We start from the raw sequence: 27,477 nt of genomic DNA, 5'->3' as shown, positions 1-27,477 counted from the left end.
GCGACTTGATCGTTGTGTGTTATGGGACTGCGATTCCGACACGTTATGGTGTCGGTCACACCAGGAGGAAGCATTCAGGCTCCGGCATGCTGTCAATGAAACCCCAATTTAAAATTCAGATGAAAGGAATCCTGTGAGATGGCTCTCTGTAAGGGTTTAGGAAGCAGCAGCTCACCAGAAAGGGGGTGTCTGCAGACATCTTTCGTACGGTAAATTTGATGAGAAAGGTTTGGATAACGCCAGGGCCTGCAGGGTCCTACAGTAAAAGCCTTTCCCAATAGGGAGTCCAGGTTGTGCCGTTTGCTTCTGTAGCGTCACTAGTTGGGAACAAAAACCTGGGCGAAGGTCGTAGGGACTGTGGTGGAGGGAGGTTGCTGGACTTGACTCATGTATAACCTACAGTACTTGCTTTGCAGTGTCAGTCCTTGTCACTGTCATGGCTTAATTATCCAGGGAGGTTGTGCTGAAAAGCAACTGGGGATTCCAAATGAGGAGCAGTAATAAAATCCTCTTATTTCACCTGCAGTCTGGTATCAGGGGCGGTGCAGTGGCTTTAAGGATCTGCGCCTGTGGCTGGAAGGTTGCCGGTTCGTATCCCGCAGCCGGCAGAGGAATCCCTTAACCCCAACTGCTCCAGGGGCGTTGTACACTGGCTGACCCTGCGCTCTGACCCCAAGCTTCTCTCTCCCTGCCTGTGTGTCTCATGGAGAGCAAGCTGGGGAGTGCAAAAAAATTCCTAATGCAAGAAATTGTACAGTATGTGGCCAAGAAAGTGATCTGATCTTACGAGTTGCCTGCGCGAGAAGCAGAAAGAGCTTAGAGGAAAGGCTGGAGTCAGAGCAATGTTACCGGCTCCCTGCACTGCGCCCGCCACATCATTCCTCGTCTCCCGAGAGCCCTTCGAGAGCGCTGTATCGCGGGTCTGCACGAGGCGGGCCCAGCGCGGTGTCGGTGGGGGCGACAGGGACGTTGGGGGGGCTCTGCGGTGCCTCAGATTGGTGGTGCCTCAGAGCAGAGAAGCGTGGCAGGCTGGGGAAGGTGAGGGCAAGGGTGAGCGACTGTGAGAGAGCTCTGGCTGCAGTGCTGTTTATCACTGCTTAAAAAGCACATGATTCAGCAGGGGAGATCTGGCACCGGGACAGAATATGCAAAAGTTTCCACTGCCAGGCTGCGAGGCAGGCAAGATAACTAAAGGTACTGCCATAGGCAGCAGGGGCCTGCAAGGTCATTTAAACCCGCTAGACTGTAACCTGCAGTCTAGTCTTGTGCAAGACGTGTGCTGGTACTGTGCCCATGAAGAATAATAGCTAGGCTAAAAATCCCAACATTTGAGTGTTTCACAGAAATACCACTGTCCCACAAGCACGTACACCCTGTGCTTCTGGGTTGGGCCACACGTGGGGAAGATTTTACCAGGAGCTGCAGCAGAAGGAATTTGAAAGTAAGAAAACCAGTGGCCACAGTCACGTCACAAGCAAGAATAGGATTCTTATTTCTGACAGGCAAAAAGTAAAAAAAATGTCTTTTATTGGCATACTTTGTTATTAACATGGCTGCACATTGTCTTATTTCTCTTATTTTGGAAGCTGATGTAATGCTGGCTCAGTGGTAAATGTCTTGCACACATGGCCAGCAGTCTTATTAACATTCACTCCCAGAACAGCTTTCCTGGCTGAACATAACTGTTGGACAGCTTCAGCAAATCTCAGTGTGAGCAGTGTGCTTTCGGCACTTTTCCCTGGACTTTATGAGTCCAGACACTGTGGCTACTGTGAGAGCACATACAAGACTTTCCAGCTCAGACTGGTGAGCTTTGAGAGGTGGCATCAAATTCTGACTGGGTAAGACTGGCTGGTCTTTTTAGGCTTTTAATGGACATCTCATCAGTGATGTGGCTTTTCTGGAGGGTTTGGAGGCCCATATTCATGCACAAAGAAGTTTAAAATGGTTTTAACCAAGACAACTTTATTCATATCCGTCCTTCGGCCGAGACGTAAAACCGAGTGTCCAAAAAAGCACTATATAAGTGTAAGCAATTCTTCTTCTTATTATATCTCCCAAGGCAGGTTTAGAGAACTGAAGTCCCCAGTGACGTGCTTGTGTGAAACCTCCAGGAGCTGTGGTGTGACAGGTACTGCAGCTAGGGGGCAGTATTGCCTCCCCTGCAACTGGAGATCAGAATGATCATTGTCCTCAGTCCAGCTGCTCAGCCAGGACACACGTTGAAAGGCCAAAATGAAATGATGAGACGTTTTGTACCTTTTTATTTCCATCAGCATTTTACCGTCGTATTCAAAACTTTGGCACTCCTGCTGCTGGGCCTTATTCTTTCAGGGCCAATCTGTCGTTAAACATTTATGCGACATTTGTGCGACAGGGAACGCTACAGGAGGTCATTCTTGCCGTCTGCCATAAGACTGTACAACGCATCCACCTTGCGTCTTGGCAGAGGCAACAGCGACAGTGACCTGTTTCTGGACTGAACGCATCTACAACATCTACTGCTACATCTGTTCTCTTTCTTTTTCTTTTTCTTTTTCCCGTTTACAACCACTTTTGTGCAATATATGCCAGGGACCTGTGCAATACATTTATATTTATATTTATATCTATGGTTACATCTATATTTATATTCATACGTGTGATACGATTTTCTGTGTACTGTTCTGTTCTAGTTTGTTCTTGTGTGTCCGGACTGTGAGTAACTCTTGTATTGTATTGTATGTATTGTACTATTATTATATAATTCGTTACACTGTGGCTGTGTTGTGTGTGTTAAGCTGCTGTTGCACTGCAATTTCCCTCACGGGATCAATAAAGTATCTATCTATCTATGTTAATCTGGACTAATTAAGACAACGGTTGGGCCATGTGTGCTGCAGTGGTGGAGAACAGGCTTGGAATGAGAACGTGTGGAGCCAGTAGCTGTCTGGGAGCAGGGCTGGAGAATCCTGGAATGTAGGCTTTCCTGGTATCAGGAGGGACTGGTGTAAGGAGTGTTTGATTAGATAAGATAGATAAAATCACTTTATTGGCCATATACAATTTCTTGCATTCGGAATTTGTCTTTTCACATACCCCAGCTTGCTCTCCATGAGATACACAGACAGGGAGAGAAGCTTGGGGTCAGAGCACAGGGTCAGACATTGTACAGCGCACCTGGAGCAGTTGGGGTTAAAGGCCTTGCTCAGGGGCCCAATGGAGTAGGACTCCTCTGCCAGCCGCGGGATATGAACCAGCAACCTTCCAGCCACAGGCGCAGATCCTTAGCCACACAGCCACCACACCACCCCATTCCTCAAACAGGATATTTCTGCTCACTGTAGTTTGCTCCCTGCAGGCCTGGGCTGTGGACAGTTTGGGGTCCCCCCTGACAGCGCGCCCTTGCAGATGGTGTGCTGTGCCGCAGGGGAGGGGGGTGTCATATCTGATATCACGCTTTAGCAGATTGTGCTCCAGATGTCTGATAGTTCAGCGTGCGGCCGAGCTTCGCCAAATATGTTTGCGTTTGGCTCAGCGAGCCGTGAGGACGTGCGAGAGGATCGATTTCCCCAAGCGATGTGGCTTTTGTCATCTTCCTCAGACTCAGGTCAGCGCCACAGCATCCTCCCCATTTATCTCCCTGTGCTTCAGTCAGCATTTTTCAGGGTGGCATTCATGAACTTTTTTTTAACAAAAGAAAGAGAAAAGAACACAAATAAGGCACTATATTAAGACAGATGAGATTCTGGTTCTCGGGGATATCATTTCCAAAGCCCGTCAGCGACTGCGCCGAAGATATATGGATTTTTCCATTTTTATCTGTGTTGTCTGAGAGAGGCAGTGAGGGTTTGGATGTTTGTTCTTGACCAGAGAGTTGAAGCTGTAATTATTCACCACAGATAAGCAGTGCAGCTGATTGGAATGTGTGACTGTGAACTTCCACTGACCAGTATTGGAGATGCTTGGAGTTCTGAGTTCTGAGTTCTGAGTTCTGAGTACTGGTGATACGCAGGCAGTGGGCATATTTAGTGTTTACAAGAGTCGCAATCTTTTATTGTTTCACTGAAGCACGCATTGCGCTCCTGAGTATGTAAATGACAATTAGGCTGTCAAGAACATAAACAGCCTTGTTATTATTTGGGATTTCTGCGTGGGTGCAGAAACTCTTTTCCTTTTCTTTTTCTTTACTTCAGGCTTGGTTCCTTGAACAGTATGTTAACCCATGTGAACCCCTGTTTCCTTGGTAGCGGATGATCTGTAAGAGGGCCACTGCCTTGTGATTAGCATCAAGACAGTGAGCAGCTGGAGAGCCGGAAATCTTCATCAGAGCACCGTGACCGAAAACGTTGTCTTGAGCCATTCAAATACGCATCTGCATAAAACCAAGGTTGAATCGGACTTTGCGGAACAAATCTCTAAACGAGCTGATGGGGTCAACCGGTGTTCGCTAATTATACTGCAGATTCAATCCACGTGTTGGCCGATTTTCTTAACTGTTGCTTTTACAGACAGGCAATACCAGCCTCCTTAACGTCAGAGAATAGTTTTGACCAGACAGTTTGTCCCTGCTCAGCAGAGGGCAACGTTGAGCAGTTCTGAACTGTTCATGTCACTGGAGACTCAGGACTGCGGTCTTGTCATCTCAACAGCCCCTTAAGAGTCATTCAAAGTCTGGCCACATCCAACCGAAAGCTGTTGCTCTTTCCCTTGACATAGATGATTAATTTTAACAATCGGAAAACAAGAGCCGTTATTGACTTGCTTCCTGATTGTGCTGCCACATTGTAATTAATTTGTCAGAGCTGCAGGCTTTCTCAGTCCTGATCTTTGCCTCTGTTCCCTAATGGCTGCCCCCCTGCTCCACCCTGTAGGACCTATTGTCAAGGCGCAGTGCAGTTTGAGGGATTATCTCTTGGCTGTGATCAGGGCAGCTAAGCTCCAGGCGAATCTTGTGACTTGTCACTGGAATGCCTGAGAGGTCTTAAGTAGCCCCCTGAGTCTGTAGTCCTTGACCTTTGAACAAACCTGCCCATAACTTGGGGGGCATTATTCCCTCCTGGGGGTACTTCTGTGGTTTGCAGAACCAGATGTGCCTGACGAATCTGCCCTTGATCATAACCCCCTGGCTTGAAGTAAGATCTAGTTGTTCAGTCTTTTGATTTGGATTGTTTTGCGTTACTGATGTTCTCTCATCTGCAGAATCAGAAATGCTACAGTACTTCCACCCGTGCTTAGCAGAAGAAATCTCTTTGTCCTGGCTGGCATCTTGGCACTCCTTTTAATTTTCTTTGAAATGGCTTACCCCACGATCTGTGTCTTTTATACGTTTTTGGGGATGGTTAAACCAGTAAAGCAGGTTTTCAGTACCCATCTGTGCTGTGGTTCTGATTCTGCGAAGGAAGACAGGGTGATTCATTCTGCGCCGCAAAAGGAGCAGGAAAAAGCACCTGGGTTCGGCTGTGGAGCCTCTGCAGGTGTGAGGGAGAAAGGAGGCAGGAGCAGGGATAGGAGGCTGAGGAGAGGGGGAAGGTTAAAGGGGGAAGCCTGCAAATCCCAAAGGAAGTATGGAAGATGGGAATCTGGGAATGAAAGGAGTTGTAAAAATAAATCAGGCGATCAGAGCTGGGGGAAGGCGTGAACATTAAGAATGATCTTGGCTTCTATTACAATTCTGGGTCCTGAAATGATACGTTGTGCAATGCTATGTGTAAAATATCAGCACCTAACAAAGTGTATTTCTCTGAAGGAGCCGTGTCTCGGGTGATTAGCGAACCCAAATGATGTGTGTGAACGTATTTGTCCTCTGCTGCCCTGAACTGGCTAGAGTCTCCTACATAAAAGCCTCACAGCAAGGCACTGCCTGTCGTTTCAGCACCGTTTTTGGCTTCTGTACAGACCGGCTGTGCAGCGGCCAAGACTTTGATGAAACAATTCATCTACCTTTCCCCTTCCGAGGACTGGATTCTATCAAATCAATATCAGATGAAAAGAAGAAGAGACTGAATTTTTCAGCAGCCTTCTGTTCTGACATTCTGTCTCTTTCTGCTCTAGGGAATACCTTGGAGTCTTTGGTTGCTATGTACTATTTGGCTTTTTGGCTTTCTCGCCCCTCACAGGAGTAAGTGCTGTGTGGGATGATAGTGCTTTCTCAAGCAGAGTTAACGTGCAGCCTTTCAAACATCTTAAAAGACCAGTTTAATTCCCTGGCCTGTAAGGTCATTTCTCACTTCTCCGAGAATGTAATGCATTGGTTTATAGTGTTTCGTGTGTTAGGTAGCAGAATTTTTATTAGAACAAAAGTTACTTTTGGGATTCACCAAGTGGTAATTAAGAAAGTAATTCCTCAACAGGCTGACCGTGTAACTCCAGATACACTGGGGCACTTTGGGACGGCCTAGGATTTTAAAAGAGCCCTCAGATTGGAAGACATTTATTTGTAATTTATCAGTTCTTAATGCCTGAGTATGGTGATCCTGTAGCACTCCCCAGCTGTGCACTATAAAAACTGGCCAGTAATGACATCAGAACATAAGAAGAGTTAAAATCAAGAGGAATCCATTCATCCAGTTAATTTGGTAGTTATTCCTTCTGTACTACAGTATGTAACACTGGCTTGGTGACACCTTAATAACATTATAAATGGGCCAAATTCATGTGGAAATCCCATCATGTGAAGTCACTGTTCTACAGAGATGTGTGATCATGACATCCAATGTGATGAAAGACTGAATAACGTCTGCATGGCTGTTCAAAATATCATTTCCTTTTCTGAGGTGAATACAGTAGTTTCTTTCAATGCGTCTTCCTGGCTTTTGGAAATAGACCCATCACTTTTCTCAAAAGAGCTCTGTAAAGCCTGTTGTCATGCATCTTTATAATTATTTTATTTCATATTGCAACTGCAGCAGTCAAGCACAGCGAGTGGGTCTGAACACAGCTTATATCATGTATCATAGTCTCTTGTCTGAGTCTGCAGAGTCATCCCTCATAAATGTCTCAAAGTAATAGAAATTATTCCACTCAGACGGAGATATGTGTCTTTGAGGTGGGCTAGCTAGCTTTTAGAGGGCATGTGAGGGTCTCAAAGAAGTTGAAGGTGTATCTTCTTCCTCACTGATTGGTAAGATTTTCACAATTCTGAACAGTGCAGTCCAAACATCCTACTGTACTTCTATAGAAAGTGGAGGGTTTGGTGCAAACTGGTTTTGTCATTTCTAGGCTTGAGTTCACACCTGTATTGAGATTGAAGTGTTGCAGAACAAGAGTGTCACAGGTCAGCTCTCGTTCAGAGAGTTCCTCCTGTCCTCTTGAGGAGAATGAAGTGGTGCTCTGGAGCGGTTGTCTTCACTGTGAGCTGAAGGAAAATTGAAATTTAATTTGAAATAAGATGTGAATGGACATGTGTCTGTCTACCCCTTGGGATCAGGGATAACAATTCTCTCTCTCCCCCGAAACTGCCACATCCTCAACTGTCTTTATCACTTAAACTGAAATCTTCATCCTGCTGGGCAGCTGGCTCTCTCAATGTTGGTCTTGGATGTTCGTGCAAACTATTGAACAAGGCACCCTTTTCATTTCAGGAACAGTTATTTCAGAAAGTGTTTACATGCTGCTGTGTGTTTATTGTTTATTGAATGCTAAGCTTGCTTTCAAAGCACTAAAATTACTGAGCAATACAGGACATCAATCTGACTCTGGTTTATTGGTTTGATGTGCTGACTTCTCACCGTGGCACAGAGGCCGTGGCCCAAAACTAAAAGCCATTTTATAATTTTACGGGCTAGAGTTTAACTTGAAATTGTATGATGTGCACTTCACCATTAATGAATGTGAATTTTTGTGAATTAATGCACAAAAGACCCATTCACTACTTGGATGTTAGTTAAAGACTCAGTGGAGTAATATGATGTACACAATAGCAAGATGGATGAGAATTAATATTCAAATCTACCTTAATGATAGAAGAACACCTGTCTTTTTGACTGAAAGAAAATTTTGATTTGTGTCAATAGGAGCTACGTCTTGCTACCTGATATCAGTACCTAAGCAAGGCTTGGCAGTACGGAGATAGGAGACCTTGGTTTGCTGTAAGTGGTGTTGATAGACCAGTAGGTGTCACTCCTCCCTCTCAATGAGACTTTTCAATCTAGTTCCCCACTATAGATACAGGGGAAGCTGCTCAAGGAGGTGCTGTCATTGCCGCCATTGTTGAAACACCTCTTGAATTCTGTTGTGGTAACTGAGGAAATAATAAAAACCTGCACCATCTGGAAGGCGTCTGAGGCAGTGACTTGAATAATGTCTAGAATACGTTGTAAATCTGATTCACAACACTGCAGCCAAGGCCCCTCGTTCTCGCTAAGCCTTTTGCTAACAAAGATTGGAAAACTGAAACAGAAACCATGTTTTATTGTCACATTTGACATAAGAAAGTGTTGCTGCACAGTAGATAGATACAGTAAAACATATGAGCAAGATACAGTAAAACACATGAGCAGGATATACAGTATAATGATTGCAGAGGCAAGGGGTGTTAATTTTGTGACAGATTACGTCTATGCATGCTAGGTCTTGTGATTTTGTTAGGAAAGTTATAGGCTGGTGTAGTTTCTGTTCCCCTGTTGTTCTCAAAATTCGAATTAGAAAAGTGATTCCTTAACACGGTGGCCATATAACTCTGAAGTCGGTAGCTTTACTGTTGATAATCACACTGCAAATCTGTATTCAACACATTGGCCATGTCTTGAGACAATTGTTATACATCTTGGGCTCGAGCTTAGGGTTTCAAAGAAGGCCAGAATTCTTTTTACTTGGTAAACAACTGCAGAAAAGCAATGGGAAGTGTTTGGGAAGCTCTAAGCTAGACAAGTTTGCCTTCAAGGTCACTGAGAATAGCTCTGGTGCTTCTGACTTCCCTGAGGTGTGGCTGAGTAGACACTAAGGTTCTGTTAAGCAACGTAACAGCGAGATCCAAATGTCTGCTGAGGAGGAATTATCGACGTGATTTTCTTTTTCCTTGAGCATGAGAACAATTTGGAGCAAATTGAGCTGACACAGGGTGCATTGCCTCTGCTAATAAGGGGCAGAGCGGTGGCTCTGTGGCTAAGGATCTGCGCCTGTGGCTGGAAGGTTGCCGGTTCAAATGTTGCAGCCAGCAGAGGAATCCTACTCTGTTGGGCCCCTGAGCAAGGCCCTTAACCCCAACTGCTCCAGGGGCACTGTACAATGGCTGACCCTGCACTCTGACCCCCAGCTTCTCTCCCTGTCTGTGTGTCTCATGGAAAGCAAGCTGGGGTACGTGAAAAGACAAATTCCTAATACAAGAAATTGTATATGGCCAATAAAGTTATCTCTTATCTCTAATAGACATCTGCAGATATTTAGCTGCCTAATACAGTGGTTCCTTACCCTTTTCATAATATTATATATGGCAAGTTATCTCTTATCTCTAATAGACATCTGCAGATATTTAGCTGCCTAATACAGTGGTTTCTTACCCTTTTCATAATATTATATATGGCAATCTCACTCAATGAAATGTTGAAAAACCAGGTCAATCTAATTGACATACAGTATTTATCATCTAAAATGCTTTTAACAGTGGGCAGCATGGTGGCATAGTAGTTATCATTGCTGCAATCACTGTGTTGGGGGCCTGGGATCAATACCTGGTGCTATCTGTGTTGAGTTAGTATTTTTATGTGGGTTTCCTCCGGGTTTCCTCCTATAGTTTCCTTCCTCCTAAGTCCAAAGACATGCTGGTAGGTTAACTGACTTCATGGAAAACGGACCTCCTGGTGTGAGTGTGTGTTTGTGTCAGTCTGCGTGTGCCCTGTGATGGTGCCCAGGGTGTACCCCACCTTCTGCCCGTTGCTTGCTCGGCTCCAGCTCCAGGGCGACCCTGAACTGGATGCAGTGTTTAGAAAAAGGATGGATGGAATTCAGTGAACTGCCGCCAGCAATGCGCTTGGTACTAGGCACTTCCGTCCTTCGGATGAGACGTAAAACCAAGGTCCTGACTCTCTGTGGTCATTAAAAATCACAGGGCCTTTCTTGAAAAGAGTAGGGGTGTAACCCCGGCGTCCTGGCCAAATTTCCCATTGGCCCTCACCAATCATGGCCTCCTAGTAATCCCCATCTATGAATTGGCTTCACTACTCTGCTCTCCTCCCCACTGAGAGCCTATGTGTGGTGAGAGTTCTGGCGCACTATGGCTGCCATCACATCATCCAGGTGGGGCTGCACAATGGTGGTGGTGGAGGGGATCCCCATTACCTGTAAAGCGCTTTGAGTGGAGTGTCCAGAAAAGCGCTATATACTGTAAGTGTAAGCAATTATTATTATTATTAATTACCAAGGTGTTTGTTTATGTGAGTGTGAGGACGGTTCAGAGGAAAGGGCAGAACCTGATGGAACTCCATTCTCCAGTTGTCGTGGAGCTCTGCTGTCTAGGAAGAGAGCTGAGGCTCCATTATGCACTGTACTGCACAGATAAGAGAGACAGGAGTAAGAAAGAGACCAGCCAAGGCATCCTTGATTATGGGATTGTACCTGTTGTAGGGGGGGATTATGCAAGGAGAGAGAGTACTGTTTTGGATCCCAGGAAGCAGCATAGCTGCCTTGCTGTGCCTGTATAGAGGAAACACAGAAGACGCTTAGTTAGAGTTCGACAAGCTGCTAGGATTGAGTTCTGTTTGGTTTATGTTTTGGAGGTTTAACTGCCCTACGTGAACATATGTTTGTGCCTCTCACAAATGAAAACTTTGTACTCTGCAAATATAGTTGTGCACACACTGGATTTGTTGTGTACAATATTAATCTCATGTGATAATGTCAAATAATCCCAAGGATGACGTTGATCGCATTCAGTGGCAGAGCAGGAAGAGAAGGGTGTTTGTCTGCCTGCTTCAGCAGGGGGAGGGAGTGAGTGTGCGCAGGAGAGCTTGCCAGAGCCACTGGAGGGACTCCAGAGCTGTTAGAATGATTACTAATTAGAATGGCTCTATTTATTGTCATGGTTTTTAATGACCATTAATATTGCTAAAGTGAAGGGATCAAGTGATTAAAATAAAAAAAAATGTCTGTCCTTTATTAACAGTTATGCTGCTGGTGCTACCTTTGGCATTGTTGTAGCACAACATGGATTCGTGACCTGAAATTTTGCAGTCTGAAATCAGGGTTACTGGGTGCTCTGTTGTATGACACATGGGTTTGAAGTCAGAATTCAGGGGTATTTGGAGCTCTGTTGCAGCAAACCTGGGCTTGCAGTCTGAAATCAGGGGTACTGGGGCCTATGTTGCAGCACACCTGGGCTTGTAGTCTGAAATCAGGGGTATTGGGAGCTCTGTTGCAGTGCACCTGGGCTTGCAGTCTGAAATCAGGGGTATTTGGAGCTCTGTTGCAGCACACCTGGGCTTGCAGTCTGAAATCAGGGGTATTGGGAGCTCTGTTGCAGCACACCTGGGCTTGCAGTCTGAAATCAGGGGTATTGGGAGCTCTGTTGCAGCGCACCTGGGCTTGCAGTCTGAAATCAGGGGTATTGGGAGCTCTGTTGCAGCGCACCTGGGTTTGCAGTCTGAAATCAGGGGTATTGGGAGCTCTGTTGCAGCACACATGGGCTTGCAGTCTGAAATCAGGGGGACTGGGTGCTCTGTTGCAGCACACCTGGGCTTGCAGTCTGAAATCTAACAAGCAGAAGAACAGGAACATCTGGTCACAGCTAGAGAGAGGTGCGGTATTCTGCAGATAGCAAAGGGAGGGAGAGCAATCAAGTAGCACAGCTCGCTTATTCTATAAAAAGAAAGGGGATTTATTACTGTTTTCTTAGCAGATGTCATTTTCCAAGGTGACACACGGTTCATAATAAAGATTTACTGTAAGTGCAGGTATAAAAGGGAACAGTAATATAGTTATTACAAGAGCCAGCACCATAAAATTACACTATAGGAAAGTACAATGAAGCTACTGGAGAAGGTGCAATGCAAGAGAGACACAAAAACAAAAGAAAAAAAGACAAAATAATTTAAACTACCATAACAGTAGCAAGCATATACTGAGTGTGGATGCGCAGCCATTGTTTTTAGCCATTTAATTACAGCTGAATATGTGAAACAGGTTAATTCCATTACCAAATGGAGACTTACATGAATTCAGTGAAACACTCATTTGAGAGCTGAGGTGTTGCCAAAACAGGGGTCTTGAGGTGGCCATAAAATGTGGTCCAGGACCGCGTGGTACAAAAGGCTGTGTGCACTTAATTCAGCCGATGAGGAACATTAATAACTACTATTTATTTCTATCAGTAGTAGTAGTATTTCAAAACCTTAACTATTTTGGCTTCTTAAGGCTGCGTTCTTAAACTGTATACGTTTTCACAGCATGGGGTTCAGTCCAGGACCCTCTGCCTCTGTGCAGGTTCTCATCCCAAAGTCCGGACAATCTCTGCACCGCGGCTGGCAGAGAGACTCCCGGCAGAGAGGAGCTTTTTCCTCTCCCAACAGGGACTAGGAGAGGAGCCGCTGTCCCAGGCCTGTATCACAGGCGTCACCTCATTCTCTTTCTGTCATTGTCATTGGCTCAACTGTTAGCCCTGTCACTACAGGCTGTTCTCAAGGCAAGACTATAGACCTGTTTCAGGGCCTGCTTCTGAAAACCGTTTTCACTGTGTGTAGAGGCTCCCTGTGTTGCTTTAGACTGTCCATTCCTCCTCGCTAAACAAAACTGTTGTTTAGTATTATGCTGGTATTCGAGTGTAATTGCATATCTTCCCACCTCAGGTAAATTTAAAGGTAAATGCAGAGACAAAGGTGCACAAGACTCAATGGTAGAAGCTTTTTAGCGTTTTATTTAGGGGGATTTGACCTTATGGTTTAGTTCAGGCCATGGGACTTGGGTAATAAAAACACTGATTCTTCAGCCCAAGACAGGGGAAGATGGGAGTTTCAGGCAGGAGAGAGTAGAAATGAGAGACTGATCAGGACGGTAAGGCTTTGTGCTCACTGCTGTAACCAATGGAAGACGGTGTGGATCGGAGAAGTGGGACTGAGGGCCTTTCTGCCCTTCAGCTGTGGTACTAATAGAAATCGGCCTACACTTTCTCAGTAATTTACAGACACAAATATAATTAGTTGAATTAGAATGATTGCCTTTGTAAGTCTGTAAACTTAGAGGGAATGTTAGGAATGAAATAAGCTTCGTTTCACAAACATTTCATATTACGCCTAATAAATTTGACACTCGCTTGTTTCAAATGCGAGTTATCGGAGCCTGTGGATGCAGCTGTAGAACTAGGCGAGTGCCAAGGACTGCAGAAGCCCTTGTGGCTGAAAGCAGTAGGGTTCGCTCTTGACTAGGAGGCTCCCTACAGCAGCTCCTGCAATATTGATGGTGCACATTTGCAGGGCTGAAAGCACAGATTGTTCGGCCAGCCTTGGGACTCGGGAGAGTCCTGCAGGGAGGCAGCCGTTCGTCTGTGGGCGGGTGAGGGTGGAGGCGGCCTGCTGGGTGACCTGAATCAGTGGGTCTTTGTTCTGTCGGCAGAGCCTACAAGACTGGCCCTCAGCAGTGCAGGACTCCGAGTGCGGAGCTGCCTGCAGCTCGCCTCAGAAGATCTATTCCAAGGAGAGGAACTGACTGCGGGTGTTAGCCCTCGATCGGTATTTACTGTAAAGACGCACGACGTTGCTAAGTGGTTTCACTCTTAACGCTGGCATGTTCAGTTTCAAATGCCATCTTGAAGCTTTTTATGCCCCCTTACTCTCTGCTTTGCTTGTCTGATCTGAAACAAACAGAGCTGGTTAGAGGTCAGGCCTGGAGCCTGACCAGAATACTTCTTCAACCCAGGCAGGGCCTGTTCTTTCAGCTCCTGCTCCCACCTGTTTTCTGCTGGATGTAAGATAAGATAACTTTATTAGCCATATACAATTTCTTGCATAAGGAATTCATCTTTTTGCGTACCATAGTTTGCTCTCCATGAGACACAGATAAGGAGAGAAGCTTGGGGTCAGCGGTCAGGGCCCCAATGGAGTAAGATTCCTCTGCTGGGCGCGGGATTTGAACCAGCAACCTTCCAGCCACAGGGGCAGAGCCTTACCCACAGTACCACTGCTCAACCCCAATGTGTCGTCACAGCATCATGGAAGAACTGTCAGTGTTTTTGTAGATGATTTTGTTGGGATGACTTATGCTGCTGTAACTTTTGTTTTTATAGAGTTGGACACCATCTGAGGCAGATTGTAAAGTTGGCTGTTATATTTATGCAGTGTGTTGAATTCAAAAGACAAAACACTGGAACGGATGTCTCATGTTGGAATGTGAATAAAAAGCAGAAATATGGGAAATTTGTGAGTGACAATATAAGGAATATTTTAACATTTTCAGTGGTGCTGGTCAGGCCAATTGTAACAGTGCAACAAGACAGCGTGTATTTTGGCTTCTAAATCACATTGTTTGTTACTGCAGTGAGCTTTGAATGTAGTTCTACAGATATCATAGTAAATTCCATCGTCTAACTCATTTCTTAAAGCTGTGGGTGGAAAGTCGGACAGCAGGTAATGAACAGTTCTGAAAACAACAACAGTAAAAGGTTTCTGGTTATTTCTTAAATTGCCCACCCACCTGCGGAGCCAGCTACCTGGAAGAATGGCTGTTTGGGAACATTGATTTCAACCGGTGCTGTGTGGATGACAAGTTTTGACAAGGAAGAGAGCTGAGTACTTTTGGTTGTGTAGTTGTCTGGATGTGTCTTGCCTGTTAAGAGCACGACCTGTTCAAATCCGCCGGAACACCACCCTTGTTCTGAAGAAGTCTGTCCTGTGTGGTAGTACACCAGTAATGTACGGAAAGGAGCTGTGGGAGACTGGCTAAGTCACGAGAGACACTGAGACACAAACAGAAACGTTGTGAAAGTCACGATAAAAGTGTTAGAGGAACCAGAACTACCACACATATATTTCAGTAAGCATTTATATCAGGGGGCTGAATCTGCAGTCTGCTGTGACTTGTAATATGTCTGGTGTGCCCATCACCTTCTCTTTATCTCGTACCAGTTTCGCAAAAGATCAATAAATAAAGAAAGAGAAGGCAGCACTTGAGTTTTCTTCCCCCCCTGTATTAAGAATATAGGTTTTTCCAGTGTCCTGATATTTCTAAAACCTTGCAGAAGCTACAAGGGGCTGGAGGTTTGCTCTCGGTGTAGCCTGGCTCTGCACGACCCTGCCTGTGGGGCAGATTCACAGCCCGACAACCCGGACTGCTGGACAACCCCAGCTCGCTGGGGCGTCACGTCCCCTCGCCACATCCCGTTTGTGCCACGCCTCGCTGCTCGGCTCAGATCAATCGTCAGGGCTGCGTTTTGTCAGCCTCCGCATCGTGCTGCAGCTGGAATGAGACGGAAGACACTGGGCCACTGACTCGGGGGATATGCGATTCCACAGGCTCATTTCTAACACACCCGGCTCCAAATTACCACAGTCCGCCCTCTGTGCTCAGAAACAAACACAAAGCAGCTAAAGACTGCGGTTGGATCTATGAAACCACTCTGTAGAACCTGACATTAGTATCTGCAGTGTCCACATTGATCAAAACTCAATTTCCCTCCTGACTGTATTCAGATAAGCAAGAATTGACCCATAGATTTTCACTGCGCTGTTTAACCAAATGTATAGATGTTTACTCGTGTTTCTTGCAGAACAGCACCGGTTTGTTTTCACAGCAAATTGAAAAGAAAGGAGGCTTTGGCAGGAGATAACATTGCCCCACAGTGGAGTAAAAAACAGGCAGCTGCCGGGAGTAAACGCTGCCCTTTGAGAATCTCAGGTTCCGGCACAGTGGGCAGCAGAGCTGTGACAGAGGAGGCTGGGAAGGGGACCAGGGTCAGTGAAAGGCCCAGAGTCCTTACTAGAGGCCTGCTGGGTGCTGGGGACGGGGGGGTATTAGGACTGTGGTGCAATGGAATACTAATCCTGGGCAGCAGCTCTTGCTGTACTGCTCATTGCTCATGACAGGAAGCCCCCCCCACGCACCACCACCTCCCGACAGGCCCCTCGCAGTCACATTGTGCCAGGAAAGTGTTTGAAATGCAGAGTGGTCTCCATGGCAACCAAATCCTCTGTTCCTAGCCAGTCAGGGCTGGGGGGCAGAGTAGAGGCTTTTATCAGCGTGAAGGGAGAGAGAGAGAAAGAGAGAGAGGGGAGAAAGAAAGAAACGGTACGACAAGGGAATACAATAGAAAGGACCGTTTATGTTTTTTTTTTTATTTTTGACTTAAGCAGGAAAAACACCGGGAATATTGCTCGTCTGAATCCAGGCGGATCAGAGATGCCTCAATCCACGAGCTTCTCTGATGTCGAGAGCTTCCCCAGAGTGTGCCTGTCGCCCCGGCGATTTCCTTCTCCTGGCGCTGCTGCAGCAGCTGCCCGACACGCCCCGGAGGAGCATCAGACATCCGCTGACAGCCATCAGTCACACTGGGCTGAGTGCTGTAGTTCTAGCACACAGGACTGGATGCTTTCTGAGTCACAGTGTTCAGGAGTGGCCTGAAAGACACGTGTGAGGCATGACGGAGGAGCGCACCTCAGTGCAGTGTAAGAAATCTGTAGGATAGGTACTCACTGCAAACCCTAATTAATATTAGGGTTTGTAACTTGACTCCAGTTAACTGAGTAGTGTTGTAGCCATGCAGTTTTATAGTGAGATTCTTTCGTTGGGAGAGTAGGGATGTCATGAGATCTTGCGCTATCTACAGTCACTGGACAGTTACTGACTTCTTCAAACTGCTCCTCTGTGTCTGAGAGAGAGGCGAGTCCGATGTCAGTTGTGGTGACATGTGAGCTGCTCTGTCCATCTCCTTCGTTAGCAGCCATGACCGGTGTGCTTCACCCTGCAGTCCCTCCGCTTCAATCAAATTAATTCAGTCTCCTAGCCTACACTGCTCTCTGTGTCTTTGAAAGGACATGTTAAACCCCTTCATCTCGCATGTTTTTAACTTTTTCCAATCTTGCCTCGATACCGCCAGCCCACGGCCCAGCCCGTCATCACAAAACAGAATTGTGTGTTTGTGCCGGAGTGAAATTTGCCTGTGGATGTGGGGGTTGTGTTGTGTGGGTGCTGAGTAACTGGAGCAACAAGGAGCAGTATGTGTGGAGTGATCAACCAACTGCCTGTATTGTCAACCCAGTGGAAGGGAATGACTGTGTGCAATTATACATGAAGTAAACCGATTTCCAGCTTAGTCACAGGCGGCTGTTCTTTCCTGTAAAATTGAGTGTATGCTGTGTATCAGATCTGCAAATGATCAAGAACAGACATCTGAAAGGATTTGTTAAAAAAGAATTAAAAACAAGTTACGTGCTCCGAAGAAAAATGTACTGTATCTTCAAACAGAATCATTTAAAAAAGTGTATGCATTCTCTTTGGTGGTGAAAGAAAGGGAAAATCCCATCAGTTTTTATTTTCATCAGATAGTCGGCAGCCCTTAAAAACAATCTTCTAGGATGTAATGGAATGGAATGTATTTCACACAATAAATAGTGAAGAGGCTTGGATGCTGGAGTCTGGTCGCTAGCCCCCACAGTGACCTCGTCTACAGCGAAGGCTGCATACTTGGTAATATTCTGATTTCAATAGCTGAAGCGAAATTATATATATTACAGCCCACCACCAGATGAGCTCAGTTGGACTTGACAGTGGGAGAAAATTAGCCCTAGAGCAGGCAGACACCACGCATTTCATCATGAAAAAATCATTTTGCCTTTTATTTCTAATGAAAGGAGGTTCTGTCCTGGTTTCTGTGCTCTTATAATTAAATGGTAAGCAGCGTATTCTCATCTGTAAGCAGTAAAACAACCCTACGTCCTGGGCTGAAATGGATTCACTTGTCCCACAGTCTTAAATACCGGGGCCAGTTTTAAAGTCTTTCAGCCATTTGGCAAACAGAGTCTAGAAGCCCCAATTGACCTCTCATTCAAATGGACTGGACTAGAACGACCCTTTGCGAAGAGTTTTTCTTGGCGTGCGCAAGTCTTTTAAAAACTCCTGTCATGGCAGAGGGAATTGGCCCAAAGATGGACAGAGTTACTGTAGGAAATCTGCAGTTTACACGGCCAGCGTGAATTTGGTGCAGTAATCCAGGGAATGACCTGCAGTGCTGAACTGGGATGTGTCCCACCCTGCCGGGATATTGCCTGGTGCGATCGTGTCCTTTGTTATGGGTTGAAGATTGTGAATATGTATATGTGAGGTAAAAGACAGCGCTGGTAACGAGCACTTTCCTACACCCCCACACTCCCACTTATCCCCAGAAGAACGTGGCGAGTCGCTCTGCTGAACCTGCCAGCAGAGTAGTTCTGTTTTTCCATCTCTTTATCTTGCTTTCAATTCTTCATCTCCTCCTCCCCTCCTTTCTGCTTGCCTTGTTTTTTTTCTTTCAGGGGGGGATGCTGTGCTTTCTCAGATGCACACATGCAGATCGCATCTTAGTTGTGCATCCCAATAACAGATACAGAAGGAGAAAGTCTAATTTGCCTTTTGTTTCTGTCTGGGGTTTTTTATCGTTGTCGATGAAGAATCCGTATTGGCGGCTTGGAAAGCCACGTCCGACAGATAGGGATCTGTTCCTGCCACATTCTTATCGTTTTGAATTTGCTCGTTGTCTCTGTGTGCCAGTGCACTGCGGAGACAATGGAATCACGTGGCATGCTGAAACAGAGAGAGAGGGAGAGAGAGAGCTTTGCGTCGCCACAGATGATACCTGCTGTAGATGTGTTTAATTAGAGGTGGGGAGCCAGTCAAGTGCTGCTGACAGGGATATTGCAGTCTCACCCTCGAGAGGGGCAGCCTATTTTGTGAGAAAAAAAAACACCTTTAGAAAGCTGCCAATGTAATGTTCATCCTGGATTACAGAAGAGGTAAAATCTGGTGAAATCAGGTAAAATCAGAATAATATGAAATAGGGCACAATGAAGTCATAATAAGCGCATTCTTTAAACACAGCAGAGGAGTCAGGGAACAAAACCCTTTAGGGACAAAGACTGCGAGGCGAAGAATGTGTCAGGTATGACTTAGATGAGCTTAAATTCAAAATGCTGTGGAAAGTTGCCGTCATAATCTTTCAGTAGGAGTGACACTGAAAAATACGGATTTTTCAGCTAATTCCATTTGCATTTGCATTCCGTTGTTTTAAACATTCTGTACTACAGCTTGTCAACTTGGGTTATTCTGTTCATTATTGCGAGTTCTTGAAAGGCTGAAAGCACATCCCAGCACATCTAGGAACAGCTGAAGGATTCAGGCTATTCTCCTCTGCTGTGTCTCTGCTGTGTGGGGCACAGGGGCTGATGCTTAACCTGCCAGGCAAATCCAGAAAATCTGGAGAGTTGTAAGGATATTCAGATCTGCACCTCAGGTGCCTGTGCAGTCAGCTGAGGGGAAAAGGTAACACAAGTAAATGACACAGAGGAAGAGTTCAGATTTGTGGCAGACACTTTCAGAACCAAACCAAATAACACCGTATTTATATGAATGAATTCTGTTTGTGTCAGAGCTGATGCCTCTTTGTTGTGCACTGGCTGAACCTTGCCTTTTCTCTCTAAACGTTTTTTTTTTCCCACCCTGTCTCAGGATAGCAGGCGCTTACTATGACAACGGAGACGGGATCGGAGTCGGAGGTGAAGAACGCGGCGGAAGAGCCTCCTCAGCAGAAGGGGGCGACAATGAGCTCACAGGACACTGCAAATGCTGATGGCAAGAAGGCCAAGCAGGTAACGTCTTACCAAGAGCACCTGGGAGAGATTGTGTCTTTGTACCTCAGGTGGTCCTCACAGTTGACAGTGAGCACTGCTGACGAAATACTGAATTGAGTTTATCCATGTATTAGTCTTGTGTTATACTTGTTCTAGTCTTGCTGAAAGGGGGTGCAGTGATCCTTCAGTCCTCTTCTCAATCATCAGTGAAATACTCAAACCAGCTACAAAGACTTTCCTGAATACGTCCCTCTCTCAGCTGAGCAAGGCAACACAATACATTATATTAATTCCCCAGTTCCTGACCTCACCTCCTGCAGTCATAACATCTCTGTGCTCTCCTGCAGGTGTGCATTTCCTTTAACTGCTGTTGTTGCTGCTTATTGTGTCTAAGTTGGTTGCTAAAATGAGACCAGATGTAATTTTCCCAGTCAACTCTAGATTTCCCAGCAACATTCCCTTGTGCACGTATGAATAACTTAATACAGAGACTCAATGAGACTCTGAAATTTGGTCTAGTTCCTGTCGGCTTAACGTCTGCTGGTGTCATGCCTGTATATGTACAACTCAGCCGGATACCCCAAGTACAAGTGCCATCAGTTTGCCTTTTCTGTAAAAGCTATCCTATAGAACAAGCAGTGGCAGGTCAGTTGCAATCTAGTGAACTCTGTTATTTGCAGTCAGGGTGCAGCACTGACACTGTCCTTAAGACAATCGATTAGTATTCTGCTTCTTCAGCTTTTGAAACCGTCAATCCCAGTTTCCTGCTGGATCAGACCGAAAATTGTCTTAGGGATCGTTTGTACCTTGTTGGCATGGCTTCTGTTTTGCTACCAGGAGCCAGTTTGCAGATCTTTACGGTATTAAAAATGAAGTTGTTCAGCTTTGTCAAGGTGGCCCTCAAGGCGCTGTGCTAGGACCTTTACTTCTTCAGATTTTCACGGCGTCTCTTTGTTCAGATTTATTTCCAGGTCAAATCTAGCACTGCCGTGGTTTCGGTACTTTACAGGTGCCAGTCTGCCACTGAGACACGGATGCAACAGAACTTTAAGTCTAAACTGTGCCAGGAGGCTCTGTTCATAGGCTCACAACAGCTTTGCCAAGCTGATGACTTCAGTGTTGTTATTAACCCTGTGTTGTCATTGGAAACTTATGGTCCCAATGTCACAATTTCGTCCGTTTGTGTAACATTTGCTTCCTTGCACTTGTCTATCTGGTTCTAAAATACTGTTTAAATGGCTTTCTTTGGCGCTGCCCTGCTGTGACACGGACACCTGTACTTTCTGTAGTTTTTTTTTTCTTTATTCCTTATTGGTTGGTTATTTTCGTTGTTGTTGTTTTGCTATTTTTCTTCTTTCTTTTGGTTCTTGTTTATGTTTGCTTTTTTTAAAAGTGTTGTAGCATATCTAGTTTACTAAACTACACAACACTGTCACGAACAGTTCTTTCCCGGCCCTCTGCAGACGACACGATCCGGAAGGGAGTGTGGAAACGCTAGGAAAAAGTCATGCAGGAGAGGGTATGGAGACAGGGGGCGTTGTCAAGGGGTGCAGGTGTCCAGGGGGAGTGAATCCGGGGCGAACTATCCATGAGTTAATCCAAACGGGTCATTCAAGACAGAAGGTAGAGTCCAAGGCCAGGGGATCCATCCAGGAAATAAAACCATGAACCGGGTCGGGACCGGCATGGGGAATCGGGAACAGAAGGTTAAAACCATAACGGAGCCAGACACTCACGAAGCGGGATTCAATGAGGAACCAGGAGTGACGTCTGCGTCTGGCTTTTAAGGTGGAATGGAAATAAGAAACAGGTGCAGGTAATGGGGCAAAACAAGGAAGGGCTGCAGCATCCTTAAGAGGAGGAGTAGCGATCGTGACAAATACTATTTTCTTATTTTTTGTAATGGAGCAATGTGCAATGTTTTTCTTTCTTCTCAGTTTTTTTGTTTGCATTCTGTCTAAATGTACAGGAGTGCTGTGTGTCCATAAAAAAATCCCTCAATAAAATCTTATATAATTAAGTGTACACTACTGAAAAGTTTTTCTTAAAAGTGTTTCTCCCCTATTCTGGAAATTGCACAGGGTCCTTTCTAAGTTTCTTCTGCACACTTATTAGACTCAAAAATAATTGCATAGGTGTAATTCAGCTCTTAGTCTGGGATCTGCTAATTCAAGCCTTCTTTATCTGCAAAGGACCAGGCTTCACACAATGAAAGATACAGCTTTCTAGTGTGCAGCACCACATCTGTGGAGCTCACTGCCCCCAATCCATTAGAGACTCTGTGACTGTCAACGTTTTCAAGACTGGCTTAAAGACCTGTCTTTTCTCTAAAGCCTTTTAATGTATAATTTATTTTACTTCTGGTTCCAATAAGTCAGTCTGCTGTGCCTTTTCACTTTTATTTTGCTTCTGTTGTGCATTATACAGCATGTGAGCAATTGTACGGCGCTTTTGAGTTTCTTGAAAAGTGCTCATAAATTAAAATATTATTACTGTCTGACATCTGTATATCATCTGGACTATATCCAACCATCATTCCATTATCTTAAAGACTGTCATTCCTGGCAAGGGTCTCGGCCACCTGGAGCTCATTCTCGAAGCACAGGTCACCTGTTTATCGCAGGGGCATCTGGATTAGAAATGAATGGATTTTACATTAGAATCAGTAGAATGCAGGTGTGCTTGTTTCTTCTGTTTTCTAGATCTTTTCTGCAACTGAGCACAGTACTTCCTATATGTGATTCTGCTCTTTGCGAATATGTTGTATTCTTTTTGCAAGTCAGAGGGGTTTAAGCATTTGCAAACGTTTTTGAAGGGAGGGAATGTTTCAGTGTTTCTCTGGTTTAAATGAATCCAGAGAGTTCCCTCATATATTTTGACATTCGAGTTGAATCCCGAGTTTTCGGGGGAGATGCTGACCAGATGTCACTCTCCTTGTCTGGCAGTTCTCACCAGATGTTTCATAGCATCAGTCAGCCAGTAATCCAGATGTTACTCCTGTCTCTTTTCCTGTAGCACACTGTATCATTAGGTTAAAACGATTTGTAAAATTTGATAAAGCCTTATAATAAACTGAACTGACAATACAAATTAAAAAACAGTAAAAACATAGCATAACTACAACATTGCACAGTCTCACCGACAGAAGTAGAAATTCGTCTGATAACACGTATGAGCCTCTAAATGAACTTAATTAGATTTGTAGTCATTTTGAAAATGAGGAGCGGCAAACTTTTCTTCAGTTCCGCTTGGAATGGAATAACGTTGCTTGCTGATGTAGCACAAGTGTCATCTTGATTAGGGTGTGACAGTCCTCACCTTTCTTCCAAAGGATCATGACGCCAAACATCTGGATGACAAAGACCACCGGGATGCAGATGAAGCCTCGGAGAAAACAACTCCCAGCAAAGCCCCCAAATCCCCTCAGAAGACCTCCAAAAGGCCCAAAACTGTTCTCTTCAAGGTGACTCTGCTCGACAGCTCCGAGTATGAAGACGAGATTGAGGTAAGTGCTGGGTCGATAGATACCAGAACATTGTTGAGATGATGTTGGCTTATTGACTATATTTTCAAATGACATGAACACAGCTCATTTTATTTTTCAAGAATTGTAGCTGGAACTTCTTGGCTTTTCTGAATTAACACAGTGCAATTGGCAAACTCACCAGCCGCAGGCCACTGTGAAGCAATTGTTCATCCTGATTCGGGAACATGGAAGTGACCTCTGTAGCTATGGGTCACAAAACCAACGTGCTCTCATTCTAATTTCCAGTGGTACTCTATTTTAGCAAAATATAATAAGGACTGGGCAAATCATAATGAAATAAGGCCTAGAGGTGTGATGAAGCAAGATATAGTCTTGTATGGCAATGTCAGTGCGTAATGTGGAAAGCATGACGAAACACCAAAAAACAGCCAGAGAGGTCACACATGTTCAGAGCAACAAAGAACAAAGTTCAATCAGAGCGGTAAAGTACGCAGGCTGTCAGTTAGGCTACATTAGAGAGTGTGTTGTAAGCCGCTCTTTTAAACAAGCCTGGTGGAATTTGTCCAGCTGAAACAGGAAGAGGAAAGGCTGATTGGAAAGGCAGCAGAGTTCATGACACAAGAAGGTCTGCTGTCTCTCCCTTTGCGCACGAGCGGAGCCCGTTCAGAGTCCCGCTGGTGTGCCTGCTGACAGAGTGGAGCCCGGCTTGTCTGCACGGAGGTGTCCTTCCTTGTTTCATGCAGGTGGTGCTGTTTGAGTTGACGGTGCCTAATCCTAAGTGCAGCCACACAAGGGTCCCCCTCAGACTCTGGTAGGGATGCCCCCATGCAGTGCTGCAAAAGAGTATCATAGGTCAGCACTGGCAATGACAGAGGTGAAAATGAGTTTGGTAAGAGGACACTGAAAGCATGGTCCTGCAGATGGGGAATCTAAAGGTGCATGATCTCAACTATGCTGTGTATAGCTAGTCCGCTTGTCATGTGCTGCCAGCCTACAGTAGATCTATGAGTTTCTCTGGCATCATTGCTTTTTTATCCTCGGTGATGTTGGATGTGTTAGGTAGGAAATGAAGCCTGCTGGATTCCTTGACTCTTTGAGGCAAGATCAGATCACAGCAGCGCACCTTCATAAAGCTCTCAGGACTCGGACAGTCTCCTGGGACCCTTCTGTGGTCAGGGAGCAGCTAAGGTTGCCATGGCGGCAGTGGAACTCAGGTGCTGATGCCTGGAGCCGAAGTGGGCCCCGCGGACACAGCGTCATCGAAACAGAACCCGAACAGAACAGAACTGGACTGAGCGAGAAAGCATTCGTGTCAAGGCTCTCCCCCTACACTGCCTTTGTGAAGAGCGATGCGTTATTCCATTACCAGCTGTCTCCATTTTCTCATTGGAGCTGAAATAGACTTTGCAGAGGTTGTCTGTTCCATCTTCATCTTCAACCCCTCCCCAAGATGCACGTGAGCAAAAACAAATACTGTACGCAGCAGGATTTGGGGGAATCTCTTCTTTTACCATTGTGCAGGGTATCAATGGAGTACTGTGGTTTTGTGTGTTTGTGTTAATGGGAAGATGATAAGGTTACAAACAAGAGAAAATAAAAACGTGTGTGAGGCCTTATGCTGCCTGAAGCCTGTCTGTGTGGAGAAGCACAGTCTGAAGTGTCATTTAGCAGCCTGACACTACCATGTTAGTTCTGATTGCTACCACTCTGTCTGTGCTTCAGAGATACACTCTTGGAATGAATGCTAAACTCTCTCCTCTGTCCCACGCAGTGTGCTGTGAGAGCTTTTTGTGAGCCTTTTTTTAATCTCACCAGAAACAATATAACAATCCTATTAGGTATGTTATTAACAGTTCCTGCTGAAAGGAAACAAAACATCTACTGTAATACTCTAGAAACACAAATAATAAAGAACTGAATCTCTGTTCTACTCCCCCAAGACCTCAAACCCCTCAATTTGCTCTTCCTGTGCCATTCAGCAGATTGTACTGTAGGGCTGCAATATCAGCTCTGCCCTCACGGTGCCCTGCTGAGGGCTGAGTAATGGCAGTGTTCAGGCCGCAGGCTGGCAATTTGTGTCACTCTCCCAGCGAGGGACTGTCGCGAGTGAGGGTTAATTAACGGGCCTGTGACAAATGCTAAATATCTGAAGTTACCCCTGGCATCATGCGGAAATGCTCTTTCTTCAAACTACAGTGCACTTCCCCTTGGAATAGCTCAGTGTGTATGTTCAGGGACAAGGCTTGACGTGTTGTTCTTCTGTGCCTCTTAGTCCTGCTGGGCACTACACTGAACTGCGTGCTGCTGTGTAACACCTGACCTGAGGATTCCCTTTGCACTGTAGCTGATTTTACACAATGGCGGTTTCTTGATTTACAAACCACACTACAATGAGTTCTCATCCCTCTGCCCTGTCTAGGGCTGCTAGCTGTCTGGTTTTGACACAGTCCGGTTTTAAACCCCAGCTCCGATGTTCTTCACCCATCTGGTCTCCCTCCTCCCTCCACGCCCCGAGAACTGATCCTCTGGTATTGTTGAAGGCCTCCAAATGCAGGGGAAAGCATTGCGAGAGAGCCCAAGAGAGAAGAGTGAAGAAGAGATGGAGTCGTGGAGGATCAGTACCTCTCCCTTCATTCCCACCAGAAGCAATCAAACTGGGAAGGTTTTGAGTGGGAACCTTCCTGTGCTTTGCCCACAAGGTCACATTCATTGTAAATGTTTGCTATTTTACACCAAGGTTCTGTACAAACGCAGTGAAATAATGGGACAGAAAGTGGCAGAGGTGTGAGAGAATCCATGACTATGAACTTGCTTCATCACTCTGTTCTCCTCCCCACTGAGAGCTGGTGTGTGGGGAGGGTACTGGTGCACTATGGCTGCCGTGACCTCATCCAGGTGGGGCTGCACATTGGTGGTGGTGGAGGGGATCTCCATTACCTGTAAAGTGCTTTGAGTGGAGTGTCCTGAAAGCGCTATATAAGTGTAAGGAATTATTTAGTTATGACAGGCACCATGGGAGGCTATGGTAGAGTGAATGGATGGAATAATCTGTATAAGTCAGGGTAAAAATGCCAGTGTACATTTACCATGGGAAAGCAGCTGTCAGAGGAGTTTGTCCTTCACTGATGAGGGAAAAGCCTGAGGAATGATTTGCACCATTGGGGACACAAGGAAGACGTATTGATTGTGTCTGAAGTGGGACACGGGCAGGACCGGGGGCAGGTTCGCGCTGAGCCTCAGCAGAGCGAGACCCCACGCGCTGAGAGACGTGGGCTCGGGCTGGGAGGCGGGTGGGGTCACTGGGAGCAGCCCCCACCCCCCCGTCTGGTTCTCCACAGGCGTGAGCAGCAGGGAAGCGTTACTCCGAGGAGAGATGTGAGCATGACAGCAGCGTCATCTGCAGCAGGTTCTGTCTGCAACCTCTCTGACCCAAGAGCAGACCCGCGAAACATGTGGATCAATGTTTCCGGTGAACCGGGCTTTGAAAGAAACACAGGAAAACTCACACCGTGCCACCCCGGTTTCTCTGGCAACACTGCTGCTCTCCCTGTTGCCGTGGATACGGGGCTCCAAGGCAGGCTTGCTGTGTGACACAGAGAGGTAATACCCCTGGACTGGAAAACTGCCACCTTCTATCTGATCTAAGCACATCTCAGCAGCTGGGCTTGGTCTTTACTGGCTTGAGATAAGGATGAAACAGATTACTGCTGTAAGTGGACCAGTTTGGAAGGTGAGTCCTTCCAAAACATCTTGACCAATGCGCCAGTATTGTTGACCAAGGCAGATATCTTGTAAGTGGTTTAATCCTTTCGATGAGACATTAAACTGAAGTGCTGGACTGCTTGGTAATTACAGACCTTGTGGCACTGTGTGAATTGACTCTGGTGTCCTGGGTAAGGTCTCTTCTGGGCTAGAATAGTGTGTCCTATCTAATGTTCCCCCTTAATTCAACTGATGAAGCAGTTTCTCCTGCACCTCATCTGCTAGCAGCGGGGCTGCTAGTGCAGGAGGTGCTCCACTGCAGTGGTAGACAGAGTCATGTAATTATAGACTTCTATATAGACAGTAAGACTTCTGTTAAATGACAGGTTATGGAAACGAGGCTTAGATCAAACTTTAATCTTAATGTTTGTAGAACGTAATCTTAAAGGCTTAAATTCAAATCCATCTCTAAGATGGCCTATGAAAAATGAAAGGGGATTTTAAGAAAAAAATCAAAAGAGAGCACTCCATATGCTTCATAATAGGGCTAAGTATAAGAGGTAGGTA

At 45.7% G+C, this 27,477-nt stretch overlaps 1 protein-coding gene across 20 annotated transcripts in view; it reads left to right on the top strand.

The window, feature by feature from the left end:
* LOC102685625 (band 4.1-like protein 1) overlaps positions 1–27,477 on the top strand; it is a 102,357-nt gene that overhangs the window by 24,924 nt on the left and 49,956 nt on the right. For all 20 annotated transcript variants that reach the window (XR_011181764.1, XR_011181763.1, XM_069179589.1 and 17 more), the window contains 2 exons: positions 19,600–19,739; positions 23,053–23,226. Coding sequence is in view for 18 of the 20 variants with exons in the window: in XM_069179589.1 (XP_069035690.1) it covers positions 19,617–19,739; positions 23,053–23,226 (297 nt within the window). In the remaining 2 variants the exon portion in view is untranslated. The remainder of the gene's footprint in view (positions 1–19,599; positions 19,740–23,052; positions 23,227–27,477) is intronic.

The sequence above is a fragment of the Lepisosteus oculatus genome, chromosome 16 (genome assembly GCF_040954835.1).
Source record: "Lepisosteus oculatus isolate fLepOcu1 chromosome 16, fLepOcu1.hap2, whole genome shotgun sequence".
Taxonomy (NCBI): Eukaryota; Metazoa; Chordata; class Actinopteri; order Semionotiformes; family Lepisosteidae; genus Lepisosteus; species Lepisosteus oculatus.
This window is presented reverse-complemented; position numbering and strand designations above follow the sequence as displayed.